Source organism: Aulonocara stuartgranti (genome assembly GCF_965226115.1).
Source record: "Aulonocara stuartgranti genome assembly, chromosome: 4".
Classification (NCBI taxonomy): domain Eukaryota; kingdom Metazoa; phylum Chordata; class Actinopteri; order Cichliformes; family Cichlidae; genus Aulonocara; species Aulonocara stuartgranti.
The window spans coordinates 1253038-1272374 of NC_138942.1; the positions used below are offsets into that span (position 1 = coordinate 1253038).

A 19337-nucleotide genomic window follows, 5' to 3' on the forward strand; every position below is an offset into this window, starting at 1 on the left:
GGCCTGCAGAGGTGCGCTGTTTGCAGGAGCAGGATGTGATTAGAAGAGACAGTCAGCTGCTGCAGCTGTGTGTATGCAGCGGCCTCCCACACACATGCGCTGAAAAGTTTTCAGGTAAAGTAGAACAGCCGCTCTGTGCACAGTGCTGCAGCTTCCTAGCCTCCCTGCCGCTCAGGTGAACATTACCTGCTCCTCCCTTCCATATTACCTGTCACCCCGCGAGCACTCAGGTGGCCCCTCCACTCGCCACGCAGCCGCCGCACTGCCTGCCTCCCGGGCTGCTGGCGGTGGTTCTCCCCGGAGGTTGCTCCTCTCCGCTCTCGCTCTAACACCTCCACATTCTTCGCCAACTCTGCACAACTTTTACTGTGGTTCGCACACACAAACCCACGGCTGCCAGCGGAAGGACACGCTCCGCAGCCGCCTCACAGCCCTACAAAGACGGGCAGGCTGCCATGTCTATCTGGCTGGCTGGCTGGCTAGCTAGCTAGCTAGCAGCTAGCCAGTGGCCATCTTGTTTATCGTCTGCAGCCTGCTAAACTAGCGCGCTGCTGCTGCTACTGCTAGCAGGGGGAGAAAGTGAGAGTGAGGCGGGGAGAGGGCGCAGCGGGGGCAGCGGTTAGCCTGGCCCCCTCCACGGGGTTCCGGCGCTACGGCGAGCGGCTGACATCGCAACACAAAAGGAGCCAATAAACTACGGAGCCCGAGCGGCGGCACGGCGGTCATCGAGCGTCCGGCGGCGCGGTAAAACGGCAGGAAACCGAGCGGGGCGACGCGGCGACGCCGAGCAAGCGGCTGATAACGGCCGGACGTTACCTGCGGGTGGTCCGCTTCATGGCCGGCTGGCTGTCCACCTTGGTTCGGCTCCGCTGCCCGTCACTCGTAGCTCACTCCGCCGGACCCGCCACGTCCACCTCGGCAGAACACCCGCCGCCTCGCCTCCTCTCCTCCCCTCTATCACTGACTAATTCCGCTCCCTCCCTCCTTCTTACCTTCCTTTCCTCCCTCCTTCCTCTCTCGCTTCTCCCCCCCCTTTCCTTCCTTCCCTCCCTCCCTTCTCGCTCGTGCACATACCCGTTCAGTCGGGTATGTAGGTAACTATGACAACGGTAGTAGGTGGGTACAGCTCTCGGTGTGTGCGCGCGCGGGGCGGGTATGCGCTCGCTACATTGTTGCAACACAGACACCGTCGTCCCCTCGCGCTCCCTTTGATCTCGGCTTGTTTCCATCCGCACGCGCCGGTGTGTTAATATGAATCAATAGGGAACAGCACGCGCCCGCAGAGCCGGGTCAAGGCAGTCAAGTGCAGGCGAGTGACGTCAGCACGTGTCCATGGGGTCGGCGTCTTTTTTTTTTATTAAGGCGGGTATCAGCTGCTAAAACTGGGGTCAGCTAGCTGAACAAAAGCAGGTGGGCGTCTTTGAAAATATCTTTCAAATAAAATACTTTTTTCCTGCAAAAAATATCAAAAATAAGAGCACGCCATCTGTCCTGCTACCAGTTCAGAATTTTACAGAAACAAGTTCAAGGTGTATGAAACAGCTGTCATTCGCATAGTTGCCAGTTGGTGTATGTAAAACTTGAAATTTATTCAAAGCCTTTTGAAATCAGATGACTGTTTCTGATACACCTTGTATTAATGCAGAACTTTTTTTTTTTCATTGTTAATGTTGATCACAGTCACACAGATTGGCTGTCCTTATATGGTCATCTTAAGAGACCCTACCCACCTGCTGTTTAAACCTGCCAATCAGGTGAATACTGGCTGAGGAAGGGGGTGGCAAGGTGTTTGTTTCAGGGCAAAGTGAAAGTGAGTGTGGTTTGATTCCACAGACCCAAATCCCCTTCAGGGGTCACTTTAAATCAAACAGGTGGACCTACCACCTGTTGGGGGGCGATTGTGGCTCAAGAGTTGGGAGTTCGCCTTGTAATCGGAAGGTTGCCGGTTCAAGCCCCGGCTTGGACAGCCTTGGTCGTTGTGTCCTTGGGCAAGACACTTCACCCGTTGCCTACTGGTGGTGGTCAGAGGGCCCGGTGGCGCCAGTGTCCGGCAGCCTCGCCTCTGTCAGTGCGCCCCAGGGTGGCTGTGGCTACAATGTAGCTGCCATCACCAGTGTGTGAATGTGTGTGTGAATGGGTGGATGACTGGATATGTAAAGCGCTTTGGGGTCCTTAGGGACTAGTAAAGCGCTATATAAATACAGGCCATTTACCATTTACCATTACCCACTGTGGCGCCCCCTTGTGACAAGGCGATGCAGCTTATAGAAGCTTTGTGTCAAAGTTTGGTATTTTTAGCCTTTATGAACATTTTGTATTTGAGTCTAAATTTGGAAACACTTTAACCTCATACATACGTGGACTACGAATATTTCAAGACAGCATTTGTCTCTGAGGGTTTTTTTTTTATTTTATCTGTTTAAACAGCATTTTGTTTAAATGTTGAAGCAACCAGGTCAAGTTGCTGAACATTTGTGAAATAACATTAACCTCCTAGGACCTGCGTCCACATATGTGGACATATGGGGTTATTTAGACCAAAATACTCAATTTTGCTCTACAAGGGCCTGATATCCACTTACGAGGACATTATACTGCTACTGTTCTATCAAAATTTTAAACGAATACCCTCATATGTGGCTCTTATTTTTCTTAAAAACAAAAATAAGGAAAAAAAAAATCTGGTAATTCTTTGCTTTTACATTCATCAGCCCCCAATATGCCCAAATATCAAAGAGAAATCAAAAATGCTGCCGTGGAAGAGTTCGGGTCTTAGGAGGTTAAAGAACAGTCAGCGTTCCAGCCGGTAGTTATGAACATTTATTTGTTTCCTTTGAATGTTAACACTACAAAGTACCCATTCTGCTCGACTAAAACAGGCAATACATTTTTTTTTTTTTTTTAAAACAGCCACCGTAGCCTTCATCATCATCATCATGGCAGACCGTTGTAAGTTGGTGTTTAATGACATTCAGCCCATGCAGCGCTGATAAAACCAGGCACAAAGTAAACAACCAACACATCAGAGTCTGATAACTCACTCAGAACTGACACTGGTCACACAAGGTCAAAGGTCACATCAAGTCTGACCTTTAAAAAAACAAAAACAAATCCTGAAGCATTCAATCTACCATTTGGCTGATGTCCATTAAAAAAAAAAACCAATAAAATAAAAAAAAACAGGGAACATTTTATAAAAAGTATTGCATCACATCCAAAAAATGAGATGAACTGTTCTTTGACATACAGCGTTCATCAAGGTTAAACAGGAAGTAGAAATCCATATTTAAAGTTTAAAACAAACCCACCCCCGAATGAAGTTCCCCCATGTCTTCACAAAGAGCCTGACTTACAGGAAAACCTCCAACTGGAAATATTAACATGAAAAAAACAAAAGAAAACAAACCCGTTCGCCCCTCATTCACATGTCTGTTCCCTGAGGAACTCCTCGCCAACTTTTAAGGATCTTTATTAGTTTTTTGCTCACACCCAAAGTTTTAACTACAAAGGACTGAAGTACGAGTACCACACAACCACTTTTCACTGCTAACAAAAAAGAAAAAAAAAAAAAGAGCTCTGCAATGAGATTGCATGAATGTTTCAGTACTAGAAATGATACGACGATGCGTTACAGCCACGGACCTCTTCTGGAAGAGAAATGCATCTGGTCAGCTGCAAACATAACAAATGAATAAAGACCACCAGCAGGGAAATGTTACTCATTAATTATAACTTAAGAGATCAGGGTTTCACTCAATTTTCACCATCTGGAAAGAGTTTGCATTTTGCGTTGAGATTAGATCAGATTTAATGGAGCTCCAACATGGGCCTCAAACAGCACATAAACAAATGATGACAGTATTATCACGCATTTATGTTGATATCCAGGTTTTTAAACACAAAGTGTTACGCCACTCCTCTTCAAAGTTATTTCTAATATCATGTTTGTTTCTAGGCAGATGCATTCCTCTGTGTAAACAAGGACAGGAGGAGTTGTCGTCATTGGTTAAACAGGTCACATGATATCTCCAACGATCAGTGGTCCGACTCTTCAGGGCAGCATTAAGGTCAAACAGACGAAGCTTGCTCCTACACACTGTACATAAAAGATGGACATAAGGCTGTTCTCTAGTGTCCAGCAGGAGGTGGCTCCTCTGGTCCGAATGGGAAAATGAGCATCCTGCTCAGCTGATCTGAGCTCAGCAAACCCTGTTCTGATGTGTTTATGGTTCAGGTCTGACTGAAGAAAACAGGAAGTTTATTTTGGAGATTTTGGTCCCATCAGTCACGGAGGGACAGGAAGTACGGAAGTCGGTGCAGAAATCCATCGTCTTGCATCACGTCTGCTTTCTGAAAGCTGAGACGGTAAAATCCGTCAGCTCAACTCTTCATAAATGCGCTGACCACTGTTTATGCACATCTTTTACATACAGTCTATTTATGGCCTGTGATGGCAGCTGTGTGACATATAGAAAAAAAGGCCTGACGTCATCATAAACCTGTGATCTCTCATTCAGGTCATCTCCTCTGGCACCTCCGCCCAGTTTTCCCAGAGTTCTGTCCCATTATGCCGAGTGAAGCTGCTTCAGGCTTCAACTCTCAGGAAGTAAAATCTGACGAATGGAGCGATCCGGCCCGACCGATGGGAAGAATACAGTCTGGACTTTAGGTTCTGGGTTCGGTTAATTCTGTCAGCACAAGCAGCCACACGAGGTTTTCAAAAGTCCAACAAGTTCTCAGTTTTTACTGAAATGTAGAAATTTGAACAAAGCAGTTTTGTAGCTTTGTTCATATATGCACAGTTTAGAGGTCCAGAACCCTAAAATCATATTAAATAAAATAATAACAGTGCAAATTTAGCGCTTCACACATCTGAAGTAAAAGGAGAGCTCTGGGCTTCTGTCAGGAAGGCCACGGAGACCCGAGGATTCACGGAGCAGCTGAAAAAAGCTTTTACGTCCTGATTTATCCGCCGCCCGGTGTTTGGCATTCCTCATCTGTCTACAGCTTTAACCACCCCTGATACATGAAAACTAAAGTAGAGACCAAAGAAACGCCGCACAGCCACGTCAGGAGTGCCAATGTTGGAGTCTGTCCACCAGAGGGCGCTCTGCCACGTTCCTATTGGCCAACACAGTTGATGGAAAGGCTGCTGCAGAGAAGGATGCTGGGATAGGGCAAACTGGTTAATCCGTCAGCTGAAGAACAGGAGAGAGCGAGGGACGGCTGCAGGAGGCGCACAAGGAGGAAGCCTTAAAGAGAGATCGGCCAAATTGAGCTCAGGATTAGGATTTTCTGAACTTTAACGGAACGTCCGATCCTTCTGCCGCCGGTGCGTAAAAACCACAAAAGCGAGCTTTTCTTTTCACCTGATTTTGTACACACGGAGCAGCCACAGTCCTGACAGAAAATTAAACTTCTGTTTGACAATAAAAAGAATTTCATTTTTACTGTGTTTACATACACGTTTAAATTCTTCACTAATGTAAACAGTTATTTACTCAACTTGATATCAAAAAAACCAAAAAAACCAAACATTTTTTGTCAGATTTTGGATTCCGTATGAATCAAACCTTCAAAGAATAAAGTCCTAAAAAACAAAGAAACATCTCATGTCGAGTGGTTTTTATGTCAGACCAGGCCTGGGGAAAAAACTAAAATCTGCTCGTTGATCAGGTGAGATTTCGCCGCTGCGCTTCAGCTGAGGTAATGAGGTCTCATGGAAACAGGAAGTCAAAGAAACACTTGAAAAATGAGGTACGAAAACGAGACGAAGCGGTCGGTGAAGCAGAGACAGGACAGTTAAAAAAAAAAAAAAAAAAAAAAAAGTCTGATTTTCGCCTGAGGTGACCAGAGTTCTGGATCCTCCAACGGTCAGACGGCCCCGGCTCGCAGACGGTTTCATTTTGTGCATTTCTGGTCCTTGTTCAAATTGAACCACGGAGCTCTGCAGAGCTCGCCGTCGTATTGCTTCAGAGTTGAAAAAAAGGTTCACACATTTACACAGCGTGAAACAACGGATTCTGTGATTGTTCGTGCTGACGTTTCTCAGAGATAAAAACTAACTCCCAGGATGAATAACTTCCTGTCACCTGATCCTTCCTCCCTCCATCCTCTTCCTCCAGCAAAACATGAAAACGACACGCAGAATAAATTTTTAGATTTTCTTATTCAGAGTTTGACTTGGCGAACACTAAAAGACTTAAAACAGATGTTTACGTTGCATTTAACTATTTGACAGAGTGAAAATTTTGAAATTCATAATGAAAAATGTAAGAATGCAAATGTTAAAGCAAAAAAATTTAATTCAGGGGGAAAAAATTTGCCACTCAAAGTGAAATCCAATGTTATGTTTTTTGGTAGGAATGGGCTTCCGTAGAGGACACAGCAGACTTACCAAAGGTCAATTCTTAGAATCAGTTCCAGCTGATGACCTACGGAAGCCCAGTTGTGCAAGAAAAGTGAAGATTTTGCCTTTATAAAATCAAAATGTTTCACAGCCTACAAAATCCTGAATTAATGAAGAATAAGGGGGGGGCGATCGTCGCTCAAGAGTTGGGAGTTCGCCTTGTAATCGGAAGGTTGCCGGTTCGAGCCCCGGCTCGGACAGTCTCGGTCGTTGTGTCCTTGGGCAAGACACTTCACCCGTTGCCTACTGGTGGTGGTCAGAGGGCCCGGTGGCGCCAGTGTCCGGCAGCCTCGCCTCTGTCAGTGCGCCCCAGGGTGGCTGTGGCTACAATGTAGCTGCCATCACCAGTGTGTGAATGTGTGGATGACTGGATATGTAAAGCGCTTTGGGGTCCTTAGGGACTAGTAAAAGCGCTATATAAATACAGGCCATTTACCATTTACCATAAGTCAAAGTTCCAATCTCATAATCCAGCCTTCATGATAAAAACTGACTGCAGTTCCTCTGACGCCCAGCAGAGGCAGCAGTGAGGCAGCCCCCCTAGACTCCCATGTTAAAATAAACACGTTGGTCTCTGTGGATCATTTCCTCCTTTGTAGAACCTGTACGGGGCAGAATGTTTTCACAACTCACCTGTTTAAAGGTTGCATTATTAGGGGCGTGGCCTCAGATAGGTGGTTGGTGACACAGGCGGCTGTAGCTGCTAGCTTCACCTCACCCCATAATATGACTGCTGTGAGCTCAGCTGGTTAAACCAGTCTGAGCTGTGGGTAAAATGCTAACGCTGAGGCGACTCGTAGCTTCATGGAGTTCAATTATGTCTGAACAACAAAATATGAGAAAACAAAGAAATTCTGCAAGTGTGACACATTTTGTGTTGGTGAGATGGAAGGAGGAAGGAGCTCACCGCTGAGCTTCGCATTGGAACTGAAGACCCCTCCGATGGACAGGAAGTTGTTCCTTCCCTGTGTGTTTTCGTCCTCGGAGTTGATCGAGGAACGCTGATAAAACCACAGACATGGACTCGACGATAATCCAAAGAGAAACCTAAAAAAGGGCACTTCAAAACCAAACGAGTAGAAAACGTGTGCACGCCGCACAGACACAAACCAGCAGGCAGCGAGCAAAGAAGCCAAAACAAGCCTACAATTTACAGGAGGAGGATGTGTGCGTGTTTTCCCTCAGTTACCCCTGACCTTTGACCTCCTCCGCCTCAAAAGTTTCTGCACTGGTTCAGATTCACGCTGTCGAGTCACCTCCAAAAAACGTTTCCAGGTTCTCAAATGTGCGAACTGGCCTCCGTATAAACCCAAAGACATGCAGACTTTACACCGATCTTCCTCCTGAATTTGAGGCTTTAATTTTGAAATTGTTCTAATAAACTTCAAATAAATGTCAGATTTTTCCTCGCTCGTCTTCCTGTCAAACTGAAATCAAACAGTTTCAGCAGTTTGTTCCAGACCAAACGTTAGTAAACGTGACAATTTTAGATTTCTTTCTGTTTTGAGCTCAAATTTCAGAAAAATTACTGAATTAAAAAAATAATCTGAAAATAATCGAAACGAACTTCAGACGCAGCCCGCGACTGTGTTCTGTTTTGTCTAAAGTTTTTCTGGTTGAGAAATAAAAAAGTTAGAGACCTGAAAACTTTCAGGAATTTTAAATATTTGAAGAAACAAACATCAAAGTTAGAAAAAAAAAACTTTGGCAGAACGTTTTCGCTCTAACGTTTCCTGTCGCTGAGCCGGATCGTTCAGAACCCGGGATCCTGCTCCGGGGGTACCAATGAGAGCAGGCCGCTCTGATTAGAGGTCAGTTTTGCAGTTACTTCCTGTGGCCTTCCAAACTGTCTGTGTAACAGAATAAAACGTCCCGCTGCTCTCGCCTGCGTACCGTCTGGTCCCAGATCAGGATTGGTCGCTGTGATGCTGAGTCCGGATGTGGCTGTGGAGACGTGTTGCCGAGGAGAACCTTTTGCCGCAGTCGGAGCAGCGGAGTGGCGAGGCAGCTCCGGCGGGCGGCGATGAAGGCGATGATGTGGCGGCGTTTCCAGCGCTGTGAGTCTGGCGGTGAGCCTTCAGGAGGGCTATCCGGCTGAACCTGCGGCCGCACTCCTCGCACTCAGACCAAACCCGCCGCCGCTTCCGCTGAAAGACAGGAAGAGATGTCAGCTCGCCATCTAAACATTAAAAATCAACCTTTGTCTGCTTCCTGCCCTCTTGTGCGCTCCTCACCTTCATCCCTTTATCCTCCTCGTCTTCCTCCTCTCCCTCCTCCTCCTCCTCCTCCTCTCTGCCAGTCTGAGCAGGCGGCTCGACGGCGTCTTGCGGCCTGATGGAGCCGTCAAACGCCAGACAGCCGAGCGTCTCCTTGGCGGTGGCTTCCTCATCGTCATCAAGCAGCTGGGAGGGGAGCGTGAGGAGGCGATGAAGCATGGAGGCTGAGGACCGTTGACCTGAAGGAGGGAGCGAGGTCAAAGGTCACGGTTTCAGATTCCTCTCAGTGTCAATAAAAACATCATCAGATATTTTTACAAACACTAAGTTTTCTGACTTTTTATTCATGAAACTAAAAATCATGCATCCTGTTTCGCCCACTTCTCCTTATCAGGGTCATGGGGGGTGGAGCCTATCACGGCTGTGACAGGGTGAGAGGCAGGGCACACCTGGACAGGTCGCACCCAAAACTAAAACGCAGCCATGCAATACTCATACATATATGTATGAAAACATATACATACTGGAAAAATACATATTAGTACATATAACTGATCATTAATGTTGCTCTTTTTATAGGATCCAGTTGTTTCCATTCACGCTGCTTTAGGAAGCGTAAACTTCACTGTCACGCTCTCAGATGTTAAAATGTTACTACTGAGTATTTCCTTCTTATTTAATCACACATAAACCTGTTAATGTTACATTGTTTCCTGAAGCACTGAGGATAAACTGCAGGTGCCTCACATGTGGGGCTGAGGGGGGGTCCGGGTGGAGGTCCGGGTGGAGGTCTGACAGCGGCGGCAGCGCTTATCAGACTGCCCGCAGCTTCATCTTCATCGGGAGAAAACACCTCCATGTCCTCCAAAGGAGTCCAGCGGGGGTCCTGCTGTGGGGAGGAGGGGGAGGGCTCCAGGGTCACTGCCGGGGTGGGGGCGGGGACAATATGAGTCACACTCTCTCCTAACCCCCGCCCACTTCCTCCTCCTCCACCCCCGCCAACCTCTTTGACGTTCCAGACGTCGCTGCACCACTTCTGACCGAAGACTTTGTCCAGGATGGGAACCCAGTCCTGAGAGACAGACAGGACGGGGGGACGCTCCGGGACTGGGGGGGGTAAAGAGGGGGAGGAGGAAGGTTAGCTTCAGCTAAAATAACAGTCACTCCACACACCTGATCTGACTCACCTGTGGAAACACAAAACAGGACACCAGCCACACCCAGTCAGGCTCACTGACAGCCAATCACAACCAACCAGCCGGTCAGAGTACGACACTCAGTTCCTTCCAGCTGATCACTCACCGTGTGTCTGCGGCGTCTCTTTGGACGCAGTGACCACAGCGACCTCCTCACGGGCGTCTTCTGAGCCGCTCGGGGACACAGAGTCGTTCTCTGAGCCCCTCCTCCCCCTACCGCCGCCTTTCCCTTTGTCCCCGCCTCCTCGTTCAGCACCCTTTCCCAGCCTCTTCTCCAGCAGCTGCTGCTCTCGCTCCATCTTGGTGATCTCCAGAAGCAGGTCGTCGAATGACGCCTCCACGATCTTCGTCAGCTCACGCACGGCGAAGTCCAGGACGTGCTCCATGACGGACTTCAGCTGGTCTGTGGAACAGAGATGGGGGCGGGGCTAATTATTGGAGAGACTGGCTGTGAAATCACAGTTCATGATGAAACAGGTTGCAGGGCCAGCTGAACAGCGCCCAGCAGGGCAGAGCTTCACACAACTAAAACAACTATTTTCTGAAACTTTGATTGATCGATTGATTGGTTGGCTGATGGTTCTGTCACAGTGACAACGACTTTCATTAAAGCTGCTAGCAGCCGAGCAGCCGTCGCGGATCAGAGGATTTTCAGCACGCTACGATTTGGGGATACTTCAGTGACACTCTGTGAAACTCAGGCTTTCACCGGGTTCACCAGCTGTCAAGCATCGTCTGACCGTCAAAGCTTTTCCCTTCAGCATCGTCATCCTTTCTATCCACACACAGCAGTTTGACCTTTGACCTGTGGGGTGTGTATGAGGACGTTAGGAAGTGAACTGATGCTTTCTGACGCCGCCATCGCTGATATCCTGAACTCTGGTGATGCATGACGGTGACCTAGTAATCTCGGCGTGGGTGGGGCTCAGCAGCGTGTTTGTGTGCTGCAGTCGACAGATGTGTGCATGCATGCGAGAGAGCGTCTTTTATCTCCTGCTCACATGTCCCTGCATGTGGACGCTGCTGCAGTGCAGTGAGAGACAGAGTGTGTGTGTGGCGTGAAGACCTCAGCACAGCGGGCGCTCATCGTGGGGTTACTCCGATTCAAATCATTTCCTGTTTTTTCCTTGAGTCTTTGTGGGAATTTCAGGATAAAGTGGAGTCCCTCACACTCCTGACGTCTTTCCCGCTCGTGTGATAAATTAAATGTTTCTCATCCTTAAACACGGCAGCTGCTGAACAGCGGGCGGACGTTTGCTCGTCAGACATTTTTCCAACCTGCTGTGCAGTGAGATCATTATGTAAACATCTGGAAAAAATCATGTTATTGAATCAAAGTGCTCACAGTTTAAAACCTGCAAAGACGGCATGAGCAGAGCTCAGAGCTCTTTGGGTCTGTCTGAGCGAGCGTTCAGGAGGATCCTGCCGCAGGGACCTGACTGTAATGGCGAGTAAGGCGAACATACCGTGCGGGGGTGGGTTCAGTTTCTGCATCCACGAGTCCACTCGGGTCCGACTTCAGCGTCATGGTGAATCATCCACAGAGAAACACTGACCGAGGAGGATTTCAGAGCAGCGTGACAGTTACGAGTTTAACCTCAGAGTGAACCAACGCAGCTGGACTCTGTCAGAGCGCAGGGCGCCAACAGACAATGTGCCGACACATTCAGCCTGAAACGAGCACGTAGGCGTGAGACGCCAGTCTGTAATGACCTCCTTCTGACTCCAGCCGAGCCGCTTCCTGCAGGGTGATCATGACCCGACAGGACGGGCACCTGTGCGGTCATCACCTGTGTGGAAGAGTACTGAAATCGTGCCACCGGCCGAATCAGCTTCGTGCTGTGAAGTCTTTTCTTTCCACATGATTCTCCGGCAGGCTCCTCCCACCTCCACAAATGAGGAACGCCACACTTGCGGACACCCGTGGCCCGGAGCGGTCGTGCTCCGGCTGATGAATCTGACCCGACATCCATGAAACGTCACTGAGGCATCACTCAAGTCACTGCGTCAGGTTGATAGTCAGCATGTCCTCCTCCCTTTCTCCTGCGGTCTTCTGCATGCCCCCCTCCTCCTCACCAGCACAACTCCTTTCCTGCGGGAGGGCGTGGCTTGTTTTACGATCCTCGGCTGCACACCTCGCTTTTTATTTTCAGCCCTGCCACGTTCACACTCGAGTTCCTCGACTTCTCCTTGTGAAGCTGCAGCGTTACCGTCTCTGACGTGACGCTCAGACGGACGATTACACGCAAAGTCCACATTTCTCTGCAGGGTCACTGCGTCCAGCTTCACCTGTGTCACAGACACATTAGAACCAATGGAAATGCTCCCCCAGCACACGAGAGTTCTCGTCCAATCACCTGCAGGCGTCACCTTTTTTCATCGAAAAGATGACATCACACCTGCACGTGCTAACACGTAGCATCGCCTCCAAACGCCACAGCCAGCTGCTCTCAGACTGGTCGCAGTGTTTCCATGGAAACCAGTTCGAGCCCGTGAAATACATGTCAAATCCAGCGAGCTTCCGAATGTCACGAAAAAACCACTAAAACACGTGGAATCGTTCACAAATCATCAAGTAACTCGTGTCCACCGAACACTGCAGGCTCCTGGATCAGGGCTCAGCGGGCGCTCAGGCGTCCCACCACACGGTGCTTTACGGTTTCTTGTTGAAGGCTGACGTCCGGGCGAGGTCACCGTAAGTCGACCTGGAAGGACGCCGAGGTGGCGTCCGACACGTCGTTTGTCGTCCACCTGAGACCGAACACTGTGTCGGACGGCGTTATTGTTTGGAAGCTGATTGTTCAGTTATGGATGACGTCATAATTACGTTGAATTTGTCAGAACTAAAGTGAAACAGTGTGGAGCACGAGGGCTGCCTCACAGCGCCTCCTGCTGGCCAGCAGGCATATTTGTTTGTTTGCTTTTGGAAAACGGGATTAATAGGAAGTGAAACGTGTGTGTGTGTGTGTGTGTGTGTTGTGTAACGGGTGCCTACCCACGACTCGTCCTCTCTGCTCCAGACGGCGTGTGTCGGTGGGCACGCCAGGCCCCGTGCCCTGTCCCCCGGGCTGCTGCTCGGGTTTCGCCCGCCCGCTATCCGCCCTCTCCCCGGCTTTGTTCTTACCAGCCACCGGGGAGCCTCCTCCTCCTCCGTCGTCTGAAGCGGAGGCTCGGCCCCGTTTCTCCCGCGCCTGGAGCTGGAGCCCGAGCCGGCGGTTTTCCTGCTCCTTCACGGCCGTCTCCAGCAGGAGGCCGTTCAGGCTGGAGCCCACCGTCTTGCTTATTTCCTGGACAGCGAGCTGAACGACCTGCTCGAGCACGGACTCCAGCTGGCCCTGGAAGAACGACATATACACGGCCCCGTTCATGTTTGCGCGCCCTGCGGTGAGAGGGCTCTCTCATTCTTCTGTGCCCGAGCCCCCAGCCCACCGCCTTCCCGAGTTCCCGACGGAAATCTGGGTTAAAATCGGCGGCGGGTCGCGGAGCTCCTCCAGCGGCTCTTCGGCGCTGCTGCTGCGGTTGCTGCTGCTCTGTGAGTCGCGCGTGTTCAGCCGCTCCGGAGGAGGCCGGAAAGACCCGAGTAGAGGCGCAGCAGCATTTTCCCGCCCACATGTCTTGGCCCACGCTCGCGCCCTTGCAGTCAGTCACGCCATTTTGGCTGTGAGAAAATAACATCAGTCATTCCCAAACATCAGACTGCAGCCTGCAGCTGACCCGGGACCAGCCTCAGCATCTGCTGCAGCTGCTCATAGACGTGTTCCAGCACACAAAAGCACCATTATTAATTAATGTGAATCCTAAACTCTGTGACCTTATGCATTTAGTGGAGCCGCAGCACACACTGTATATAAAAGATGGCCACAGGCTACTGTTGCCGGTGAGCTCCGTCCTTTGAAGCCTCGCCTCCGTCACCGAGCTGGATCTTGGAGCCCGAAGTGAGGGTGGAGTTATCAACTTATGCTAGCATGCTAGGTGTGCAAGCTGCTTGATCCACAGGGAGCATCACACAGACATATGCTAATTAATGCTAGCATCCCAACGTTATACAAAGGCGGATTCAGGCTTCTGTGGGGAATCTTTGCATCACTGTTGGTATTTCTGCTCATGCTTAGCATTCTGTGTTAGTGTGGTCTTCTCTCACTGATTTAGAAGCGATATCAGATGATGGAAAATAAAATGATAGGACTTCCTCTGCTCCTGGGTCCTTGCTCTCTGGTTTCTCAGGTCAAACATATTTGTCCCTCATGGTTTTCCAGTTTGCACGTTCCCGACAGCTTCGTCAGTCTCTCTGTTCAAGTCACTTCAGGATTACTTATTAGCACCAAATCACAACAACAGTTGCCTGAAGTTGCTTTGGTATTAGTGACTCCTCACGTTGAAGCTGTAATTGTGGTTCTCTGTGCTGATTGTTATTCACAGATAAACTCAAACAGTGGGTGAAATGCTCCTTAGGAAGCGATGCTGCAGACCAACCGCAGTAGCTGCAGTCTGGGTCAACCCGATGTGTCATGAACTTTTTCTGCAGGGTGCAGATGGGCGACCTCCGTGGGGCGTTCCCGCCCGTTGCTGTTTGGCAGCTGGGATAGTGGGATAGGTCTCACCGTGTACTCATCCACAAATAATAACCATGAAGACTGAAACTGCTGAGCAGTGCTAGCTTTGAAACGCTGCCATCTCTGAGTGTTGCACACCAACAGGAATTTTCCCGCCACATGCTCAGTAATCCAGGTGAGACAGAACAGGAAGTTGCTGCTGAGCGTGTCCCTCAGTGTCAGCTGACACATTATAAACAGCACAGCTGCAGAACTGAAACCAGCAGCACTGACTAACAATGAGCCAGCAGCTCGTTTTCATGGTGTTAATGTGCAAACTGTCCCCTCACCCAGGCCACGATCCACGCTCTGTGAGACAGCACATAGCCTCACACCTGCAGTGTTACCATGGTGAAGTAGAGCACCTTTATACGACTGTTAAAGTTTATTCGTTAGACTCAAATCGACCTCTGAGAGGAAGCATCAAGACAAACACATACAGACACACACACTCTCTGATGGATGCATCGGGGAAACTCTGGGTTCTGTATCTTGCCTAAGGGTGCTTCGACATGCAGGTTGGAGGACGCAGGGAGTGAACCCCCAACCTCCTGAGCCCCACCCCAAACATCTTAAATTAGGAGTTAGTAAAATCAGAGGAGCTCGGTGCCTCTGCAGGTGTTCAGGCTGAGGTCGTGCCGGGTTCCTGCTGTGTTCAGGAGCCTGGTTTCTGTCGGTTTTCTGAGCCACATGCGTCGCAGGTTTGCATTGGAAATGAGTCAGCCTTTGTTTGTGCAGTAAAAACAAGTCTTATGTAGGCTCATGAGCTCTGTACACAGAGCTGCCCGTCCACCAGAGACACGCTCACTCCCATTGAAGAGCCATCTTTCTTTTCTGTCGACCAACGAAGCCACTTTCAAACACGTGTTTCACAGAGTTCATAAAGCTTTGACTCAGAGTCACCTGAAGCCTGATCCAAGTGTGCTGCTGAGGTATCTTTAATGTGCCGTCAGAGATGGAAGAATCTTTGTTGTGTATCGATGTGTTAGATAACCAGGACTTTGATCCGATGTCGATATCATTTTCACTGTTAAAGGCAGAAGCAGTGGATATTTGTGTGTTGGAGGGCTGGGAGGAGGTGGAGTGACTCACTTCACCGCTCACATCTGAGGCTCGGTTTGACTCAGACAGCTGACAGATTTTTACACTTAACACGGATTTGAAACAGAACAGACTCAGGATCAGATGCTTTCATGACGACCTGATGCAGATGGGTGTATTTAACTGTCATTGGCTGCTGGGAGATGTGATCTGTGTCTGCAGGTCTGGGTGAGGCCAGCTCCCACAGGCGGGCCCTGCTCTGGTGTCAGGGACCTGCAGGGATGCTGCTTTTGCGCCTTTATTTCGGGATTACGTCACTTACAACATAAGTCCCCCCCCCCCCCCCCCCATCCCCTTCCCCACCTCTCTCTGCGCATGCCGCAGAGAAGCGACACGCCCCCTAAAGTCTCGTGCGCCTCTTCTAGAGTTACTACGGCAATCACGTAAAATCGTTGCTTGAGAAGAGGGCGGGGCCTTCCCGTCGATCATCTGCGGCTTTGTTGTCGTGAGAAGCCGAGCTGCACCTGTCCCCCTCCCGCAGCTCTCCGTCCTACCGACCCGGCCTCCAGGAGCTCCAGGCCGCCGCGGGGCTCCCCTCCGCCGGCTGCAGAGGCAGGGGCGGCTCGGTTGGTGAGACGGAGAGCCGCGGGAAGTGGTTTCATCATTTCCTCCTTATTTGTGTTGTTTACCGCGTCACTTACATAAAGGAGGAAAAGGCCGCGTTAATGTCGGAGCTTCAGTTTAATCTGAGCAGGAAGAAGCACTTTCACTTCCGGCCTCAGATCCACGAAAATGCTCTTAAACACGTCGCGAGCCCCATCGTAGCAGAGCCACAGTATGGAAGCTCATTCGTGACGAGATTTTTCGAGCATAAGAAAAAGTATATTTTTTAATTAATTCTTAAGTTATTGTTAAAAAATGCTGCTTCAGTCTAACTGACGGGGAAGTCAAAATTAGTTGTTTTTTTAATTAAACTTTTAAAATTAGAATTATGGAAGAAACAAAGTGAAAGGTCAAATTTTTAAACAGTTTCTTTAAATTGTTTTTGATAATAGTTAATTCTAAATCTTAACATAAATAATAATTCAAACAACTTAATTTATGTTAAATTTGTTTTGGAATACAAACATCAGCACCATAAACAGATGTTAACTTAAAACTAGCCTCACGAATTCAAAGCAGGGCTTAAAGTCAGAATTAATTAACCGAAATTCAAATTTTTTTAATTCAAAATGTTTAGAGACGTTTTTATTCCACTGATTGGGTTTTAAGTCTGAATTAACAGTTAGTCTATGAAACTATAAACATCACTTTAACACAGAAACATGGAGGTTGTTTCTGAGCTGCTGGTTTCTTCTTCACTCTGAGACCACAGAAACCTCCTCAGATCGCTGGTGGAGGATGGCGCTCACCAATAATTCATAAGTCCTTCTCAAAGCAAACCCATCTGCTGCTTTCTCCTGTGATGGGAACAAAAAATCAATTTCCTCTTTGTCAGCATAATGCCAGCTGTGACAGATGTGCTTCATCTGATACTCTTGTGTTTGTGCAGGAGGCAAGCACGCCAGCTCCGCCTGCAGACACAACAGAGGGAGAATTAACCCTCTGACCGTCAGACTTTAGCTTCATTAAAGCCACAAGCGTCAGACTTCAGGAGGCGGAGCTTCGTCAGATTTATTCCTAACAAACTGAGAATGGAAGTTAGAATTGAAGAACGCGCCCACCAACACTTCACGGTCCATGTAATCCCACTTTTTCCTGCCTTTGAGTTTAGTTACTTCCTGAAGTATCTGCAGCCTAATGAGAGTGGGTTTAATGAGGGAAGGACAGAAGGAGGAAAAGAAGGATGGAAGGAAGAAAGAGAGAGAGAAACAAGGATAAGAAAATGGAATGACGGAAATCAAGGATTAAGGGAAAGAAGTTAGAAAACAGGAAAAGAAGGAAGAATTAGGGAGGAAAGAAAGGAGTAAAAGTAGAAAGGAAGTGAGGAAAAGGGGAAGGAAAGAGACGGAACAAATGAAAGAAAGAAGAAAGAAAGGAGAAGGAAAGGACAGATGTAGGGACGGAAGGAGAGAAGAAACGTTAGCAAAGAAGAAAAAAAGGACAAAGCAGAATTAAAGAAGGAAGGAATCAAGAAAGGAGAAAAAGAAAGGAAGGGCAGGAAGAAGGAAGGATGGAAGGACAGATGAAAAGCATGAGAGAAAGAAGGAAGCAAAAGGACGGTAAATAGAATCATGACATAAGTAGGAAACTTTGGGACTATTGACACATTTCTTTCCCTTTTTTACTGAATAAGGAGCTTCAGTGCTTCTTTCATTACCTCCTTAGGGTAGGTAACACTGGAGCATCCTTTATGAAAAGAGAGGACATAATGACATCCCATAATTCATAGTGTAGCTGATGGTGAGCGAGGTCAGAGTGAACGAGTGGCCTTGTCTCAGAGGACTCGGTGGGACGGGGTCGGCTCGTGGAGACTCCTTCCTCCAGCTTTATCTGCCCGGCCGCGTTCACATATGAACTCTTGCCTTTAATTGTCTCCATTAGCAGCCGGAAACCCGGAGGAGCCAGGCTGTTTGGGCCTCTTTTCTCTCCGGATCATTTCTGACTCTGAGACGAGCGTTCCCGGGCCGGTGTCCAAGGCACACGCAGTAAAATCCCTGTAACTACAGGAGCCGAGCGCACATAGGCCTCGTAAAATGGAGCGGGCCCCTCGCTCCACATCAGCCATGAACTCTGAGAGAAAGACGAAACTTTGACTCATGGCCGCGAGGAAGCGTGGAGAAACCAGCCGCCGGGTGACGGATGTTCAGAGACGGGAAAAAATGAAGTGCAGGAGCCAAACAAGTTTAGAGGTTAGCCTTTGTTACCATTGGCTCGGTGCTCGGCCATTTTTAATGGCTGTAACTCCGTTACTGTTTACACCAGGGAGGAAACTCAAATTGTTCCCAAAACATGAGAATTGTTTTGTAATTTTACAACCAGTCGACTGGATGATTCTGTTGAAGGGTTAAAATGATGAGGAAGAGCTGACATCTGGTCCGTCTAATTAATACTTACTTTAAATATTAAAATAAGTTACAGTGTTATGATGGTTTTAGGAGTAAAAGGAATAATAAAACCTTTTCTTCCAAGTCTATTCAAACATCTTTAAACATTTTAAAACATAAAAAACACATCTGGTTAATGAACTGTGAGGCTGTGTTTGCTCCTCTCAGACTGTCAAACAGTGCTGTAGTATAAGGAGAGGAAACTCAGTTGAGCTCTGGGACCAAAGCTCACGCACTCAGTTTCATTTCTGGCTTTTAAATTTCTGGCTTTGCCAGACACATGAACTGTGGAAGTGAAACAAAAGATAAAAGAGGAACGATCAGTGCAGAGAAGGCCACAGGAAGGGATGGAAACCCCACTGTGTGTGTGCGCGCTCGTCAGGCTGTCTTTGTGAGGACTGGTTTCATTTTTAGTCCTTACAGGGACGATGAGTCATTTGAAGTCATTTACGGAGCTGCTGTCCTCACAGAGATGGAAGAACACACACACACACACACACACACACACACACACACACACACACACACACACACACACACACACACTGCCCTTCAGCCTCCTCCAAGGTGAAAGTCTGCTGCAATGTGACAACAGACCAGCAGGGGGCAGAAGAGACAGCAGAGAGACATCAGGAGGAGGAAGTCTTCAAAGGACCTAAAACTGTAATCTTTGGAGTATTTTTACTTTTTCTGAATTCAGAATTTTACACGTTTCTCCGTCTGTTTTTTACATTTTTTAAATTTCTTTCTTCCTTTCATGTTTCTTCTCATCTTTAAAGCTTTATCGTAGGAGGACGGGAGGATGTTTAGCAGCTGTGATTTAACTCAAACATGGT

The 19337-nt window shown here is 48.4% G+C and overlaps 1 protein-coding gene across 2 annotated transcripts; it reads right to left on the reverse strand.

Annotated features, from left to right (window-relative positions):
* Positions 1 to 2807: 2807 nt before the first annotated feature.
* LOC309705364 (uncharacterized protein) lies at positions 2808 to 13605 on the reverse strand. Of its 2 annotated transcripts, none has more exons than XM_082531140.1 (5): positions 12946 to 13605; positions 9928 to 10224; positions 9331 to 9732; positions 8644 to 8864; positions 2808 to 8556 (listed from the first exon to the last, which is right to left on the reverse strand). In XM_082531140.1, exons 1-5 carry the CDS (start codon positions 13187 to 13189, stop codon positions 8317 to 8319), a joined length of 1404 nt encoding a protein of 467 aa, XP_082387266.1. In that variant the 5' UTR covers positions 13190 to 13605; the 3' UTR covers positions 2808 to 8316. The 2 variants fall into 2 exon arrangements, with proteins under 2 accessions (XP_082387266.1, XP_082387267.1); XM_082531141.1 differs by having other exon boundaries at positions 9373 to 9732; positions 12946 to 13603.
* Positions 13606 to 19337: the final 5732 nt, after the last annotated feature.